The following is a 17841-nucleotide window of genomic DNA, read 5'->3' on the forward strand; positions in this document are numbered from 1 at the left end:
GATGAGTACTTTATGATATAATAACAAAATGAATGCTTTTTCGTTCTTTAATGTCCATACTAATTTGATTATTGTTTGAAAGTGATATTTGTTGAAGGAATGCATAATTATACATAAGTGATTAAGTGGACAAAGATTTCATTTAGAAATTTTAACTTCTGTTTTATGAATTTGCAGTTTCGTGATTAAATTTTACTGAAGTGTCATGTATATTCTAATTTTTGTTTGTTGTTCATTTGTCAGATCATTTGTTTTGTAGAGCACCAGAACAGAGAGATAGATGCAAAGAATGTTTTGAGGTAGCACAAAAAATGGCAAGAAACTTCACAGTCCACCTAGAAACAACCAACTTGCAAAATAAAGGAGAAAGCTAATCTAAAATCCATCATGAGACAGCAACCATGTACTAATCAGCCCGACATGTAACCGGACCCCACACAAAGTTGTTTTAGGTAGTGATCGCATGTTTAGTTGCATGGTTATAGAATTTATAAATCATAAAAGTGCTACATTTTTATTTTATTTGAGTTCCCTACAATTTTTCTTTGTATAGTAGATTTTGAAGTCTTATGGTTATTAAATGTTTGATATATTCTGCATATAAATACACTACATATGTGTTGGGTTTGTTTTAGAAAACAGGTTTGGTAAATGAAATAAATCTGTGAAAAATATATATATTTTTTAAAAACACCTATACCGACGACACGTCGTCGGTATAGCTTTTAACAATAAAAACAGTTGGAAACCTTTCCCGACGACATGTCGTCGGTATAGGTTTTAATAAAACTTTTTTTTTCTCAAAAATCTTTCTCGACGATCCTGTGTAGACGACAAGTCGTCTGCATTGGTGGATCTGTACCGACGACATCTATCCCGACGACATTTTTTACTTTTACCGACGGAGCTATCTCGACGACTTTCTAAGGGCGACAAGTTGTCTGTACAGGTGTTCCCGACGATATGTCTTCGGCATAGGAGTCAAAAAAGTCGTCGGTATAGGCCTAGTTCCTTGTAGTCAATGCGTCATTTGCATGGTAGACGAATTGCAGGAGGTCTGATGGATTGGTAATGGATTACTGCATGTGGCTAATCCTTCACATAATTTTGAGTATTTGACATGAACTAGCATAAGATTTCAGAATTGATAAATTTTATTTCTAAAGTTACTGGAAATGATACTAAACTAAATGGCTTGTGGTTGTTCTTTGTCAAATAAGAGAAATATTTGCAAAACACATTTAAAAAATATACAAAATTTAAAATATTTTAATGGGTTATCGTGATCCGTCATTGATTATTATTATTATTATTATTATTATTATTATTATTATTATTATTTTGTGTTTTTTTTTATTTAAAGAGTAAGAATAAGCTAAAGGAAATAAAAAACATTAAACCCATTAAGGTTTTTTTTGCGAACTACGAAAAAATAGAACACATTCCAACTTTGTTTTTTCTATGACAACATTCTCATTTTTTTTCAGGATGATTGAATCATGTCTGTACATCTTCAAGATATATTGAACAAAATTTTAATGATTCATTAGTGACACAACCATCGACTATATAACCTTCCAGCCACTCCTTATTTATGACATAATTTTTTAGTTTTTCATATAATTTTCTAAGTGATACATCCATCTTATACATATCAGGATCTGCAACTTGAAATGAAAACTATGCTATTACATGTTTCCTAGCAATCTATCATAACTCTTAAGAAGTAGCTCAACAATCCGATCTTCAAACCATGCGATAGAAATCCATTTACGCGATCAGATTCAGCATACTCTTTCTTTAAGTTTCCTTCCCTTTGCTTGATCCTGCTAAATATCAAAATGCAACCGAGACACATTTTGTATTAAGAATCATCAACTGGGAACTTAACAGAGTTAGATAGTGGACTTACCTGAAGCAGAGTCAAACTTTTTTATTCTTCTTTCTTTCAGGTAGCTAGGGCAGCTTTGCTTCCAATGCCCCTTTCTTTTGGCAATAGAAACATATGAACTCTTTGGTAATGGTACATGGGATAGTCTCAGACTTAGCCTTTCTCTTTACCATTTGGTCAACCAAGTTGACTATGGTCGATCCCTTTCCATTGGGAAGAGAAAGCTTTTCCGGATTTCCAATGTTACCATTGTCAATGTCCATGGAAGTTTGGGAAGTTGATCTTCTAATCAAATTTGCTTTACTAGTCCTCCAAATCATTGCTGATTTAGAAGCACCAAGCAAATAGATAAGATCATTAAGGGTCATGTCATAGTTTGTTCCATAGTAGTCCCAAAGGAACTCACTATGTGACATAGAAAGTGATTGAACAACCATCTTTCTCAAGACGTTGACACCCAACTCTCCCGGCTTGTCAATATGTGACTTCATCTCTAAGATGTGATCACACATAGTCCTTGCTTGCCAATAGGGCTTGAGTGAACTTGAACTATTCAAGAACTTGTGGGTTAGGAAGCATTAACTGGAGGAGGTGGAGGAAGTGAAGAATGATTTCCATGAGCCAAACTCAGGAAGTCATCTTCATTAGGAAATCTTGTTCCAAGGGATTTCGGAATGATCATAGATGTCTAAACCAGACATCTAATGGGAGAAATTCAAGTTTGTTGATTTAAGTCCTTAATATAACACCCAATATGAAATATTAAGGCTAGGACCCAACACAATATTTTATAACTTGGAAGAGGGATGCTGTAATCCAAGCTATAAAATATTTGAAGGTAGGCGAATGACGATTCACCAATTTCCACCATGAAAAACGAAATAAATTATTAGGTTTTAATTGGATTTGAAACTCCTAGATCTTTTGAGATTCATTGAACTTTTCAACGGCATGTTTCAATCTCGATTGTGCCCTCTCAAGTTTTGCGACTGGGATGCCGAGGATCACAAAACAAGGTGTGAATAACCATGCAAATATTCTTGGTACCCTTAATATTTACCCTTCAATCGATGTGCCGGTTAACCACAAGCGCTCCACCGATACTATGATAAACATTAAGTTACCATTTGCCTACCTTGTTAGATCAAGCTAGTGTGTCGGTTAACCACACACTCTCCACTAACCGACTTAAGCAAAGTGCAAAGTGTAATTTCATGGGTTAGCACCAAATTCACATTTTCCTAAGTAACTAAGATTGAGTATTAATAAGAGTTTAGTTACTTAGTATTTATCATTAATACTTTTAATCAATGGAGAATTATAGTCCTTGTCCTACCTGTTCGGCTAACGACCCTCCACCAGTCAAGGAAGCGGTGGGTAAGAGTGGACACCCATTAAACTACCATTTTATAGGCAGTAACCTTATACCCCCCTTATAGATCGGCTTCGTAAATGAGGCCTACTAATGGTAGGACGACTTGCTCTTATATTTATATATAAATATTATTAACTTATAATATTATAAAGTATCAGAGTTGAATTTTAACTTTTAAAATTCTAAGGGCTTAACTTGGAATTAAAGTATTCATAAGGGAAAGCTTTTCAAATTCCAAAACTTGAGGGAAAGTTTTGAAACTATTCAAAACTATTTAATTCCATAACTTATGTGTTTAAAGTAGTTTTAATTCAAAAACACTTCAAGTTCCATAACTTGAGGACAAGTTATGGAAGACTTTAAACTATTAAAAGAATATGACTTTTCTTTATTCATAACCTATGGAAATATTTATGAGTTTTATGAACCTTAAATGTGAATTTTCATATAACTTGAGGAACCAAGGTTTTGCGGTCAATGGCAAGACATTCATGATAGACGAATGCTAGATCAATGCGCCTCTTCCAGTTTATATGAAATGTTTTATAATGTGTGCATCGTATTAGACGGATTCAAATGGATATGAAGAACACTTGGTCAAACTTTGACCCATTCAAAATCTTATCATCATCTTATTTGACTTTTTCATTATTATTGACAGATTAAGTATTTAGCGATTCAATTGGATATGAGGAACACTTGGTCAAAGTTTGACCCATTCAAAATCTTAACATCATCATCTTATTTGACTTTTTCATAAATGTTGACCGGATAAGATTTACTATTTACCGATTCAATTTGATACGAGGAACACTTGGTCAAACTTTGACCCATTCAAAATCTTATCATCATCATCATCATCTTATTTGACTTTTTCATAAATGTTGACCGGATAAGATTTAGTATTTACCGATACAATTGGATATGAGGAACACTTGGTCAAACTTTGACCCATTCAAAATCTTATCATCATCATGTTCTTTGACTTTTTCATATTTAACCCATTCAATTTGAAGATAAGCTTAGAAGACCTATTCAAAATCTGTCTTTGACCGAATAAGATTTATTATTCTCCGATGCATAAAATTATTGTATATGATGCTTAAAATCTTGTACCTCTTAAAATTCAGCAAAATCTTGTTAATGCTTTTATCATCATTGTATTTGACTTTTTCATTATTATTGACAGATTCAGTATTTAGCGATTCAATTGGATATGAGGAACACTTGGTCAAAGTTTGACCCATTCAAAATCTTATCATCATCATCTTGTTTGACTTTTTCATAAATGTTGACCATATAAGATTTAGTATTTACCGATTCAATTGGATATGAGGAACACTTGGTCAAACTTTGATCCATTCAAAATCTTATCATCATCATCTTATTTGACTTTTTCATAAATGTTTGCCGGATAAGATTTAGTATTTACCGATTCAACTGGATATGAGGAACACTTGGTCAAACTTTGACCCATTCAAAATCTTATCATCATCATCTTATTTGACATTTTCATATTTAACCCATTCAATTTGAAGATAAGCTTAGAAGACCTATTCAAAATCTGTCTTTGACCGGATAAGATTTATTATTCTCTGATGCATAAAATTATTGTATATGATGCTTAAAAGCTTGTACCTCTTAAAATTCAACAAAATCTTCTAAATGCTTTTTAAGGTATATATATATATATATATATATATATATATATATATATATATATATATATATATATATATATATATATATATATATATATATATATATATATATATATATATATATATATATAGGGAAAGGATCAAATGAGAACACCTAAAAGGTTGAGAACGCGGGAACAAGTATATTCATTCGTGATTCCATGTATTCATTTGTGGAGAAATGATAATTTTTACGCACAAACAACATGAATATGTTTTTTCTGTTCAATTGAAATTAAAGACGTAAAAATTTATCATTTCTCCACAAATGAATAAATGGAATCGCAAACGAATATGCTTTGTTCTCGCGTTCTCAACCTTTTTAGTGTTCTCATTTGATCCTACTCCTATATATATATATATATATATATATATATATATATATATATATATATATATATATATATATATATATATATATATATATATATATATATATAAGAGAGAGATAGGTTCAAATGTTTAAACTAATTATTGTGTTATTGTATACATCAATATGGGCCAACCAAAATTTAAAGTATAAATAAATAAGGGTAATTAGGTAATTTTATAAACAACTTCCCCAAATACTTTGCTATAATTATGCTAGTTGATTTTAACCTAATTTATCCCCTTTTAATTACCACCTCGTCACTTTGAAAAACCCTCAGCAAGATTCGAGCTGCATCCCAATTCGTTTCTCCAACCAAAGTCGGTGTCACATTAAATGGGGAAAAGGATATTCGATCCTTAGTCTTCGTCTTCGTCTTTATCTGATTACAAAGGAAAGACGAATAGAAGAAGGCAGCGATGTGGTGATCAGTGGTGGCTACTGTCAACAGCAGTGGAGAAGCTAGCGAAGAAGATGAGGCAGAACATGCCTATTCCTCATTGTATCCGTATGCGCACCGACAACACTATCAGGTATATATATGTATATATATATATATATGTATATATATATATATATATATATATATATATAAAGAGAGAGAGAGATAGGTTCAAATGTTTAAACTAATTATTGTGTTATTGTATACATCAATATGGGCCAACCAAAATTTAAAATATAAATAAATAAGGGTAACTAGGTAATTTTATAAACAACTTCCCCAGATACTTTCCTATAATTATGCTAGTTGATTTTAACCTAATTTATCCCCTTTTAATTACCACCTCGTCACTTTGAAAAACCCTTAGTAGGATTCGAGCTGCATCCCAATTCTTTTCTCCAACCAAAGTCGGTGCCACGTTAAATGGGGAAAAGGATATTCGATCCTTAGTCTTCGTCTTCGTCTTCGTCTTCATCTGATTAGAAAGGAAAGACGAACAGAAGCAGGCAGCGATGTGGTGATCAGTGGTGGTTACTGTCAACAGCAGTGGAGAAGCTAGCGAAGAAGATGAGGCAGAACAGGCCTATTCCTCATTGGATCTGTATGTGCACCGACAACACTATCAGGTACAATGCTAAGCGCAGGCACTGACGCCACACCAAATTAGTGTTTTAAATCAAGGAGCTTGATTTATACTTTTTATTTGATCTGTAATAACTAAGATATACAATAGAAAAAGTTGAAATTCTTGATTATGTATTGTTTCATATTCAAATTTTGAGACATATTGGAATCAGAAACCATGTCTATCAGTTTGTTGTCAGTTTAGTATGTTGAATTTTTCCATAACTTTGCTTTAAAGTCCTGTTTATTCTCGTAAATGCCTGAGAAATAAGGGGGACCTGTGTAACTGTGTTGATCATTGCTTTCTTGAAACTCTTTTGTGGTCTTAAATGTGTTTATAAAAGTAGGATTCTGAATTGAATATCACGCAGATTCAAAACCTTAAACGCATTGCATTTACTAGATGTTTATTAAGCTTACACGAAAAGGGAAGAAGCAACTGTAGGGGGGGTGTTTAGAGTTAATTTTTTGACAGGAATGAGAGGTGAACAAAGTCAGTAACAGGTGGTGTGTTTGGCTTGTTGGGAAACCGATGAGAAGTAAGGATGGGGTGTTGCTTCCGTTTTGTTAACAGGTTCTTTTCCCTTTTTGTTTTTGTTTGAATGTTTGATAGAAATCAAAGGGAAGAATTTGTGTTTGGTTTGATCGTTTGATAGAAAACGTAGAAGAAGAAGAAGAAGAAGAAGAAACACAGAAGTGATTCGATTTTTTTTCTTTTTGTGTGTGGTTTTAATATTTCCTTTGTGTGTGATTGGGTATAAGTTTTTTGTGTGTAGCTTTGGTTTTGGTTTAATTGTTGAAAGCTAGGGATTTGATTTTTTTTATTTCTAATTCACGGATGACATCCTTTAGTGGTTTAATTTTATTTGGGACTAATATACATATCAGAATGAGCAGCTTTTTGGCTGCATTTTATGAATTGATTCATATTTCAATTTATGTTTTTTTTTTCTTTCTGATTTAACACTTCATTTATGTGGACATTGCAGAATCTTGACAAGGTTGAATTCTGAAAAGATATCAGGTGTGTATATGTAGATGATCCAATTGATGATATTGTTGAGATTCCAATTCTATTGGAATAGAATCACGAATTCCAATTCTGTTGGAATCACAATATTGATGCTTGAAGAACGGACCACAAAATTGAAATGGACCACATTATTCTTTTAGAATGTATTAGTCGTTGTTAGATTTTGAAGTTTTCTTTCCCGTTTTGAAAGTATTTTTAGTTTTATTCTTTAACAATAAATGTAATTCTTAACAATTGTTACCCGTATTCTATAAGAAATAATGTATTTTTTTGTTTTTACTCTTCAATTGATTGTTCAAGAATTTGCTATTCTACAAGAAGTTTTTAAATTCATGATCAAGAAATAGGTTCAAAAATATTTTTATTATTTATGGTTTAAGAATATTTTTATTTTCTAATATACTCATAAACATATTCTGTCAGAATGTCTGAATTAAAAGAATTATAATTCGTAAAATCGTTTTTAAAATTAATAGAATCTATGATCCCTTAAAAAATGCAATTTTCTTTTATTAAATCTATATTATTAGACTAAATTACCCTTATAATTAATTAAGATGATATTTTTCAATTATATTTAATTCAATAATATATATTAATCATTTTCTTAAAATAAGTAAAATTGATTGACTCATATTTATGCATACAATAACACAATAATTACTTTGAATAGAATAACCTACGCATATATATATATATATATATATATATATATATATATATAGAGAGAGAGAGAGAGAGAGACAGACAGACAGACAGAGATTATACTTTTGTTGTGATTAAAAATGAATTTCAAATGTGTTTTGCTAGTCTTTAATACTTCACATATAAAACTGTACCTCGCATTTAGGACGCATGGTGTAGGGGTTAGGTGGAGTGGGTGAGTCTAAATTCATGGGGTGATGTTTATGTGGTTTTGGATGTTAGGATAGGTAGCGTAGGGTGAGGTGGGTTGGGGTAGGGATAGGTGTGCGGGTGGGTTGATGGTGAAATATTATATATATATATATATATATATATATATATATATATATATATATATATATATATATATATATATATATATATATATATAAACTTAACTCGAAGGGTCAATTATGACAATGAAACAACCAATACTAACTTGTTTTCTTTTCTTGCGTTAACTACGTACAACTAGTACAAAATAGCTCTATGGATACACAAATATTTAGTGTGATCATATTTATCACCTTTTAGCTACTTTGTCTATTATGTGTCTAAAAAGGCACCAGGTTTTAGACAAACATACAACTGCTTCTTGTCACAATATGTTTATCTATTGTCTCTTATAAAAAAAGTATGACAATCTTAATCCATACCTATGGCTGATTTTGACCTATGGCCTCAATGTTCGAGTGTTACTAATATTTGTCACATTTAGTATAATTAAGTGTGGTTAAAGTTTTGATTATCTATACAATAGTCACACAAACTAATTTAAATGTATCCAAAAACAGTTTGTAAATTTTTTTAATGACCTTTGGCCACACTTTTAATAAAAAGCGTGACAGGCCGTTTTTTGGAAAGTGTGACCGTATGTTATTTTTTACTAGTGCTCTCTCTCTCTCTCTCTCTCTCTATATATATATATATATATATATATATATATATATATATATATATATATATATATATATATTCTTCTCTTTCATATTTTGATTTGACGGATTGAGACAACCCCTTGGGTGGATGTATTTGCTTATTTTAGCCCCCACAGACAATCCGTGTATATTATTTTCCATTTCCATTTTATGTTTTATTTAATTACTTATTAATTAAAAATAAAAATTAATGTATCGTTTTCAATTTTTTTTAACAAACAAATACCCTTATCAAAGACAATGAATATATTTCATGATTTTTTTAATCATTTTGGCATTTATTTCGATTTAAACTAATTAGGAATTTTGGCAAACTGTTTATTTAGGTTCATGGGGCATTCCCTAGTTATTGTAGCTAACCGAAAGCCGAATTCTATCCTATGTAACATTTAGATATTGGTTAGAGTGTTGGTGGATATAAATCATATAATCATTTATCTAAAGTTTAGGACGTTACAACTGTACAAATGAAAATCGAGAGATACATCTCACTTTTTTATGGCTTTATTCCGATACATGGTATCTTGATTTTAATACTTTGGATACAAGGGATAATCAAACATGTGGGAACAAGTGTAACCGATCAAACATAATATCCTTACTTGGATGATAGCTTAGGATCAGTTGCCTATGCAAAATTTTGACTGGGAATGGGTGTATTAGTAAGTCAATGTCTATGATGGTTGTATTTGCATTCAACTTATTGTCTGAACTCTAACTTGAATGTTTTTTTTTGTTTTTTTTTTTTGTTTTTTTTTGTTTTGTGTCATGTTTCCCAAGTGCTTTTGTGAAACAAGGTTTATAACGGATTGAACAATAAAAATGGGTGGAATCATGTTTTTATTTCTACTTATTTCAACATTACAACCATTTTTAATTTGGTGGATAATAATTATCCACTGAAATTCGAACCAAATTCATCGTTCGATTTAGTGAGTTCGATTTAGTGAGTTTCATAAACATTTTCCATCATATTGATGCTTATGATTGACAATTTGTTTAGAGATGCCATAATAGTAGTTTCTTTTTCATAGATATCTAGCCATTACATTAAGTTTAGTTTCATTTAAACTTGGTTGGATATATTAGTGCAAATAAGTGTATCATGGATCATTAATCTTCCACATACAAAATAAATATTAAGCTTGCATTAAATTAGCATATAAATATACATGATATAAGAAAAACTTTTTGTTGCAAAACAAAGGACTGAATTGTTACCCACGAAGTATTGATTTCAAAGATGGTACACTTAATTTAGCAACACATTGATTCATATTGTATAAATTAAATCAAACTAGGAACATACAAAACCATTTGGGACTTCACCGCCACAGACATTAACGAGCAAGCTAAGAGATACTGGTACATTAAGATTGATCCCTAGGACGTTGGCTTTGATTGCAGTGCACAAACAGACGGCAGCCTCAAGGTCGGCAAGTCCTTGGATAAGAGAGCAACATGGCTTCACCGGTGGTGAACCTAACTCAACTTTGACCAATCCCCCTAGAAGATTAGCACAAACCCCCAGTTTCAAGGCGTCTCTAGGGCAGGTTTCTGTATTTGGGTTTGTGTTTGGTACTGTGTTGGGGTTGGGGTTGGGGTTGTGTTTAGTGTTAGGGATGGGGTTGGGGTTCGGGTTGGAGTAGGGATTGGGGTTGGGGTTGCTGCTTGGGTTTGGGTTTGGTTTTTGATTTGGATTGAGGTTGGGTTCTGGTATGTCGGACGTTTCACAGCCACTAACCACGACACATAATAAAAGGTTGAATGCTATGACAAGAACAACGGACACAATACTCTTCGATGCCATGCCGAAACCGGTAATGAAAACTTTGTCAATTATGGTAAAGGAAGAGTGTGATAGAGTAAGGGTACAATGGAGCATTATATAGGTATCTGTGGAGTAATATTTTTGTTTAAATATTTTCACCAACTCAAGCACATCAAAGCGTTGAAAGTCCTTTTTTTTTTTAACAAAACCAGATGCATTATACTTATTGCATATAAAAAATATATATGTGCTCCAACGGATTAAACTAAAGTCACAGACCACGTTTAAGGTTTTCCATTTCCTAAATGGATGTAAGTCATGCTATCATAGAATAATTAGAAGAGAGGGACTTCGAATCATTCCCATGATTTCAATATTTGTCGAATCATTCCCATGATTTCAATGTTTGTCACATGAAAGATTTTTGGCATCTTAAATATAAATATAGTCAATAAACAATTGCTTTGAAGCAGGCGAGGGATATGTGTATTAACTGACTCAAGATGTTTTGATTGAAGACCCTTAATTATAATTATAACAAAATTTTAAGTAAATTCATTATAAAACTAATTCTAAATGGAAATTATTAGCCACGACATTCTGGAGTTGTTAGATCAGCGGCATATTTCTACGACGGTAATTAAAATTTAATTATATGAAAATGTTATTAATTTAGCGAAATATATAGCAGCCAAACACAATTTAAATGTTTAATAGCATATATTATGAGCATTTTAAAATGACAAAGATTTTTGTTCGGAATCAACTATTAGTTAATCATTGTTATACATTCTCTATCTTTTGGTGGCATGAAGGAAAAATAATTAGTAACAAACCAGTTAGTAAACAAATCATATACTCAAAGAAAACTAATTATTTTTATATTCGGTTTTATATGAACCATTTATACGAACCAATTTATGAAGGATGTCCAAAATAGAGAACTAAAGAATATCCTTGCAACATTTTACATTACCGCAGTGCAACTGATAACCGTACATGTTTGGAACTTGTAAAAGTACCACAAATCACTACATATATAGGTATTTTAATTAACGACTGATTAAATGCGTCATTTGCATGGTAGACGAATTGCGGGTGGTCTGATGGATTACGGCTAATCCTTCACATAATTTTGAATATTTGACATGAACTAGCATAAGATTTCATCATTGATAAATTATATTTCTAAAGTTACTAGAAATGATACTAAACTAAATGGCTTGTGGTTGTTCTTTGTCAAATAAGAGAAATTTTTGCAAAACACGTTTAAAAATATACAAAATTTAAAATATTTTAGTGGGTTATCGTGATTTGTCATTGATTATTATTATTATTATTATTATTATTATTATTATTATTATATTTTATGTTTTTTTATTTAGAGAGTAAGAATAAGTTAAAGGAAATAAAAAACATTAAACCCATTAAGGTTTTTTCAAGAACTACGAAAAAATAGAACACATTCCAACTTTGTTTCTTCTATGACAACATTCTTATTATTTTTTTTAGGATGAATTAATCGTGTCTATACATCTTCAAGATATATCGAACAAAATTTTAATGATTCATTAGCGACACAACCATCGACTATATAGCCTTCTAGCCACTCCTTATTTATGACATAGTTTTTTCATATAATTTTCTAAGTGGTACATCCATCTTATACATACCAGGATCTGTAAATATATTTGTAGGTAGATGCAAAACTAAATGAATCACAATGTCAAAAAAACCAAGAGGACAAATCACTTCTAATTTGGATAAGATTCTAATAAATGTTGCCTTCACTTCTCCCGTATCCTTCACCAATAGTGTTCTAGAGCAAAGATGTTTAAAAACATACAAAACTCTATTGTTGGTGTATAAGTATCCTTATCCAAAAACCTTCTAACTCCAATTGGTATCACACCTTGCATAAGAATGTGAATAGCAACCATATATTTCTTAAAATATAATCATGTTAGATGTAAACCTATGAGGTTGTTTAACATCTTTATAAATTCACTAGTGTAGGCGAATAAATCTACTTTTTGAATACCTTACCTCATATGTAAATGTGTATTACACGATTGGTCGTTTATGGATAATTCAGCAGCATTTCCCTTAGCTCCCGAATGTGTGTGTGTGTGTGTGTGTATATATATATATATATATATATATATATATATATATATATATATATATGGTTAGGATCAAATATGAATCACAAATATTGTGTGAATGTGTGACCAAATTCTGGCCGTCAGATTAAAAGAATTAACCATTATGATCTTAAGGTACATATTGTTAACATGTGATAGCATATACTAAATAATTACATGCTAATTAATCATAAATGCAAATATGATATTTTATTAAGAGAAAGAAATCAAAATAACCTACATTTTTGGCAATTATTTCAATTTAATTAATAAAAATCAATTCAAATTTCGGATTTTATGAAAAAAAAATTCAAACTAAATTTGATTTTTTGAGAATATTAATTCATTCAACACATTCTACTTCATTCTCATATATTTTGTTTTTATCCTTAGATCTTAAATAATATGACTTCATTTAAAAGATCTTTTCATATTAACATTTTAAAGAATACGAATTCATATAAGTTAATCATCCAGTTCGTTCTCATATATTTTGTTTTCATTTTTAAAGAATATGACTTCATTTAAGAGATTTTTTTTATAGTTAACATTCTTAAAAAATACGAAGTCATATATAAGTTAATCATATTAAAACTAAACTGTATTATTTTAAGAATCGATAATCTATTAATCATACAATAATACCACCAGTTATTATAAGTATTCTTAAAGAATATTTGGTACATATGTAAATCAGAATGAAATTATTGAAAGAATCAAGTTTTATTTTTTAAAATTTATCCATTTTTGATATAGTGTTTGACATATTTATATAAAAAATTAGAATACAGTGAATTTATATATTATTGTAAAAATAAAATTCTTAACATATGCATTCTCAATCTTCAATGATCCATCATTTTGTATTATGTTCTTTAAGAATAAGTTTCAATTCCATGTTCCATTCTCCAATACTCAGTTTCATTTGTTTCTTCAATTCTTCAAGAATCTCTAGACAAAATTTGCAACCTGTGATTCACAAACAAAATACAATGGCTTTGCATTTATTTTAGAATTATTATAACGAATCCTATCTGATGAAAATTTGGAAACGATTAACATGTTCAAAAGGAAATCTTATTCATTCCAAATATATAACATATTTAATTAATAGCAAATAAATATATGAAATGCAAAATGCTAAAATTACTTTTTTATATTGATTGGACTACAATTGGTCGTACATTCACACAATATTTGTTAGTTATATATGATCTTAACTCTCAATCTCTCTCTCTCTCTCTCTCTCTCTCTATATATATATATATATATATATATATATATATATATATATATATATATATATATATATATATCCTTCTCTCTCATATTTTGATTTTGACGAATTGTGACAACCCATTGGACGGATGTATTTGCTTATTTTGGCCTCCACAGACAACCCGTGTATATTATTTTCCATTTCCATTATCTGTTTCCTTTAATTCCTTATTAATTAAAAATAAAAATTAATGCCTCTTATTCAATTTTTTTCACAAACAAATACCCTTATCAAAGAAAATGAATATATTTCATGTTTTTTTAATCATTTTGGCATTTATTTCGATTTAAACTAATTAGGAATTTTCGCAAAGTATTTATTTAGGTTAATGGGGCATTCCTTAGTTATTGTATCTAACCGGAAGCCGAATTCTATCCGTCATATAATCATTTATCTAAAGTTTAGGATGTTACAACTCTACAATTGAAAATCAATAGATACATCTCACTTTGTTATAGCTTTATTCAGATATATGGTATCTTGATTTTAATACTTTGGATACAATGGATAATCAAACATGTGGGAACAAGTGTAACCTATCAAACATAATATCCATACTTGGATGATAGCTTAGGATCAGTTGCCTATGCAAAATTTTGAAAGGAAATGGCTGTATGTGCATTCAACTCAATGTCTATGCAAAATTTTGACAGGAAATGGTTGTATTTGCATTCAAATTATTGTCTGAACTCTAACTTGAATGTTTTTTTTTTTTTTTTTTTTTTTTTTTTTTTTTTTTTTTTTTTTTTTTTTCAAGTGCTTTTGTGAAACAAGGTTTATAACGGATTGAACAATAAAAATGGGTGGAATCATGTTTTTATTTCTACTTATTTCAATATGACAACCATTTTTAATTTGGTGGATAATAATTATCCACTGAAATTCGAACCAAATTCATCGTTCGATTTAGTGAGTTTCATAAACTTTTTCCATCATATTGATACTTATGATTGACAATTTGTTTAGAGATGCCATAATAGTAGTTTCTTTTTCATAGATATCTAAGCCATTACATTAAGTTTAGTTTCATTTAAACTTGGTTGGATATATTAGTGCAAATAAGTGTATCATGGATCATTAATCTTCCACATACAAAATAAATATTAAGCTTGCATTAAATTAGCATATAAATATACATGATATAAGAAAAACTTTTTGTTGCAAAACAAAGGACTGAATTGTTACCCACGAAGTATTGATTTCAAAGATGGTACACTTAATTTAGCAACACATTGATTCATATTGTATAAATTAAATCAAACTAGGAACATACAAAACCATTTGGGACTTCACCGCCACATACATTAACGAGCAAGCTAAGAGATACTGGTACATTAAGATTGATCCCTAGGACGTTGGCTTTGATTGCAGTGCACAAACAGACGGCAGCCTCAAGGTCGGCAAGTCCTTGGATAAGAGAGCAACATGGCTTCACCGGTGGTGAACCTAACTCAACTTTGACCAATCCCCCTAGAAGATTAGCACAAACCCCCAGTTTTAAGGCGTCTCTAGGGCAGGTTTCTGTATTTGGGTTTGTGTTTGGTACTGTGTTGGGGTTGGGGTTGGGGTTGTGTTTAGTGTTAGGGATGGGGTTGGGGTTCGGGTTGGAGTAGGGATTGGGGTTGGGGTTGCTGCTTGGGTTTGGGTTTGGTTTTTGATTTGGATTGAGGGTGGGTTCTGGTATGTCGGACGTTTCACAGCCACTAACCACGACACATAATAAAAGGTTGAATGCTATGACCAGAACAACGGACACAATACTCTTCGATGCCATGCCGAAACGGGTAATGAAAACTTTGTCAATTATGGTAAAGGAAGAGTGTGATAGAGTAGGGGTACAATGGAGCATTATATAGGTATCTGTGGAGTAATATTTTTTGTTTAAATATATTCCAGTTACTAATTGAGTCAAATTAGCATGTTATAGTTTTTGCTGCCACCAACCCATGCACATCAAAGCGCTCAAAGTCCTTTTTTTTTTTTTTTTTTTTAACAAAACCAGAAGCATTATACTAATTGCAAATATAAAATATATATGTGCTCCAACAGATTAAACTTTAACAGGGTATATATATTATCTAATATATCTGTTGTTCAAATCTTTTTTAGTTTTATATATATATATATATATATATATATATATATATATATATATATATATATATATATATATATATATATATATATATATATATATATATATATATATATATATATATTCTAAAGATTCAAATTGCGTTGGTACGTATATGTGCTTTGCATGTAAGGTTATGGAAATACATTTTTGCTTCTGTATAGTTTTCTAAAACTGAATATATTTTATGTTTTATATATAAATGGGTCGGATACAATGAAAAATAAAGAAAAAGTTAGTACGCAATAATTTTGTAAAAGTTACTGATTACGAAGAAGAGGTGAAAACATCAAACCCTTTCAATGTCCACTAAATGTCTACTAAAGTCAGAGACCACGTGTACGTTTTTCCATTTTCTAAATGGATGTAAGTCACGCTATCATAGAATAATTAGAAGAGAGGGACTTCGAATCATTCCCATGATTTCAATATTTGTCGAATCATTCCCATGATTTCAATGTTTGTCACATGAAAGATTTTTGGCATCTTAAATATAAATATAGTCAATAAACAATTGCTTTGAAGCAGGCGAGGGATAAATATGTGATTTAACTGACTCAAGATATTAGGATTGAACACCCTTAATTATAAATTTAACAAAATTCTAAGTAAATTCAATATTAAGCTAATTCTAAATGGAAATTATTAGCCACGACATTCTAGAGTTGTTAGATCAGCGGCATATTTCTACGACGGTAATTAAAATTTAATTATATGAATATATTGTTAGTTTAGCGAAATATATAGAAGCCAAACACAATTTAAATGTTTAATAGCATATATTATGAGCATATTAAAATGACAAAGATTTTTGTTGGGAATCAACTGTTAGTTAATGATTGTTATACATTCTCTATCTTTTGGTGGCATGAAGGAAAAATAATTAGTAACAAACAAGTTAGTAAACAAATCATACATATACTCAAAGAAAACTAATTATTTTTATATTCGGTTTTATATGAACCATTTATACGAACCAATTCATGAAGGATGTCCAAAATAGAGAACCAAAAAATATCCTTGTAACATTTTACATTACCGGAGTGCAACTGATAACCGTACATGTTTGGAACTTATAGAAGTACCACAAAACATTGCATATATAGGTAAAGATGTAAACAAATCAAACGAACACGAACGAGGCTTGTTCATATTCGTTCATTTAAGTTAGTTGAACAAATGAACAAACACGAACGAATAAACAAACAGGTTTTCTTGTTTATGTTCGTTCTGCATTGCTCATATCCGTTCGTTTATGTTCGTGAACATGCTAAACGAACGAAAATAAATGAACAAAGATAAACAAACATAATTTGAACATATATGGATATAAATGAACATATAATATAGTAATGTAATCAAATACAATTAGGCATATATGAATATAAAATGAACTTATATGAACGAACATAAACAAACGTAAACGAACGTTCACGAACATAATTAAACAAACGAG

General features: G+C 30.3%; 2 protein-coding genes across 2 annotated transcripts; both read right to left on the bottom strand.

Annotated features, from left to right (window-relative positions):
• Positions 1–10267: 10267 nt before the first annotated feature.
• Positions 10268–11030, bottom strand: LOC111903339 (lipid transfer protein EARLI 1-like). Its single transcript, XM_023899118.3, has one exon. It carries the CDS (start codon positions 10940–10942, stop codon positions 10355–10357), a length of 588 nt encoding a protein of 195 aa, XP_023754886.3. The 5' UTR covers positions 10943–11030; the 3' UTR covers positions 10268–10354.
• Positions 11031–15512: 4482 nt separating this feature from the next.
• LOC122194714 (lipid transfer protein EARLI 1-like) lies at positions 15513–16204 on the bottom strand. The gene has a single exon (XM_042895789.2). It carries the CDS (start codon positions 16098–16100, stop codon positions 15513–15515), a length of 588 nt encoding a protein of 195 aa, XP_042751723.2. The 5' UTR covers positions 16101–16204.
• Positions 16205–17841: the final 1637 nt, after the last annotated feature.

The sequence above is a fragment of the Lactuca sativa genome, chromosome 6, assembly GCF_002870075.4.
Source record: "Lactuca sativa cultivar Salinas chromosome 6, Lsat_Salinas_v11, whole genome shotgun sequence".
NCBI lineage: Eukaryota > Viridiplantae > Streptophyta > Magnoliopsida > Asterales > Asteraceae > Lactuca > Lactuca sativa.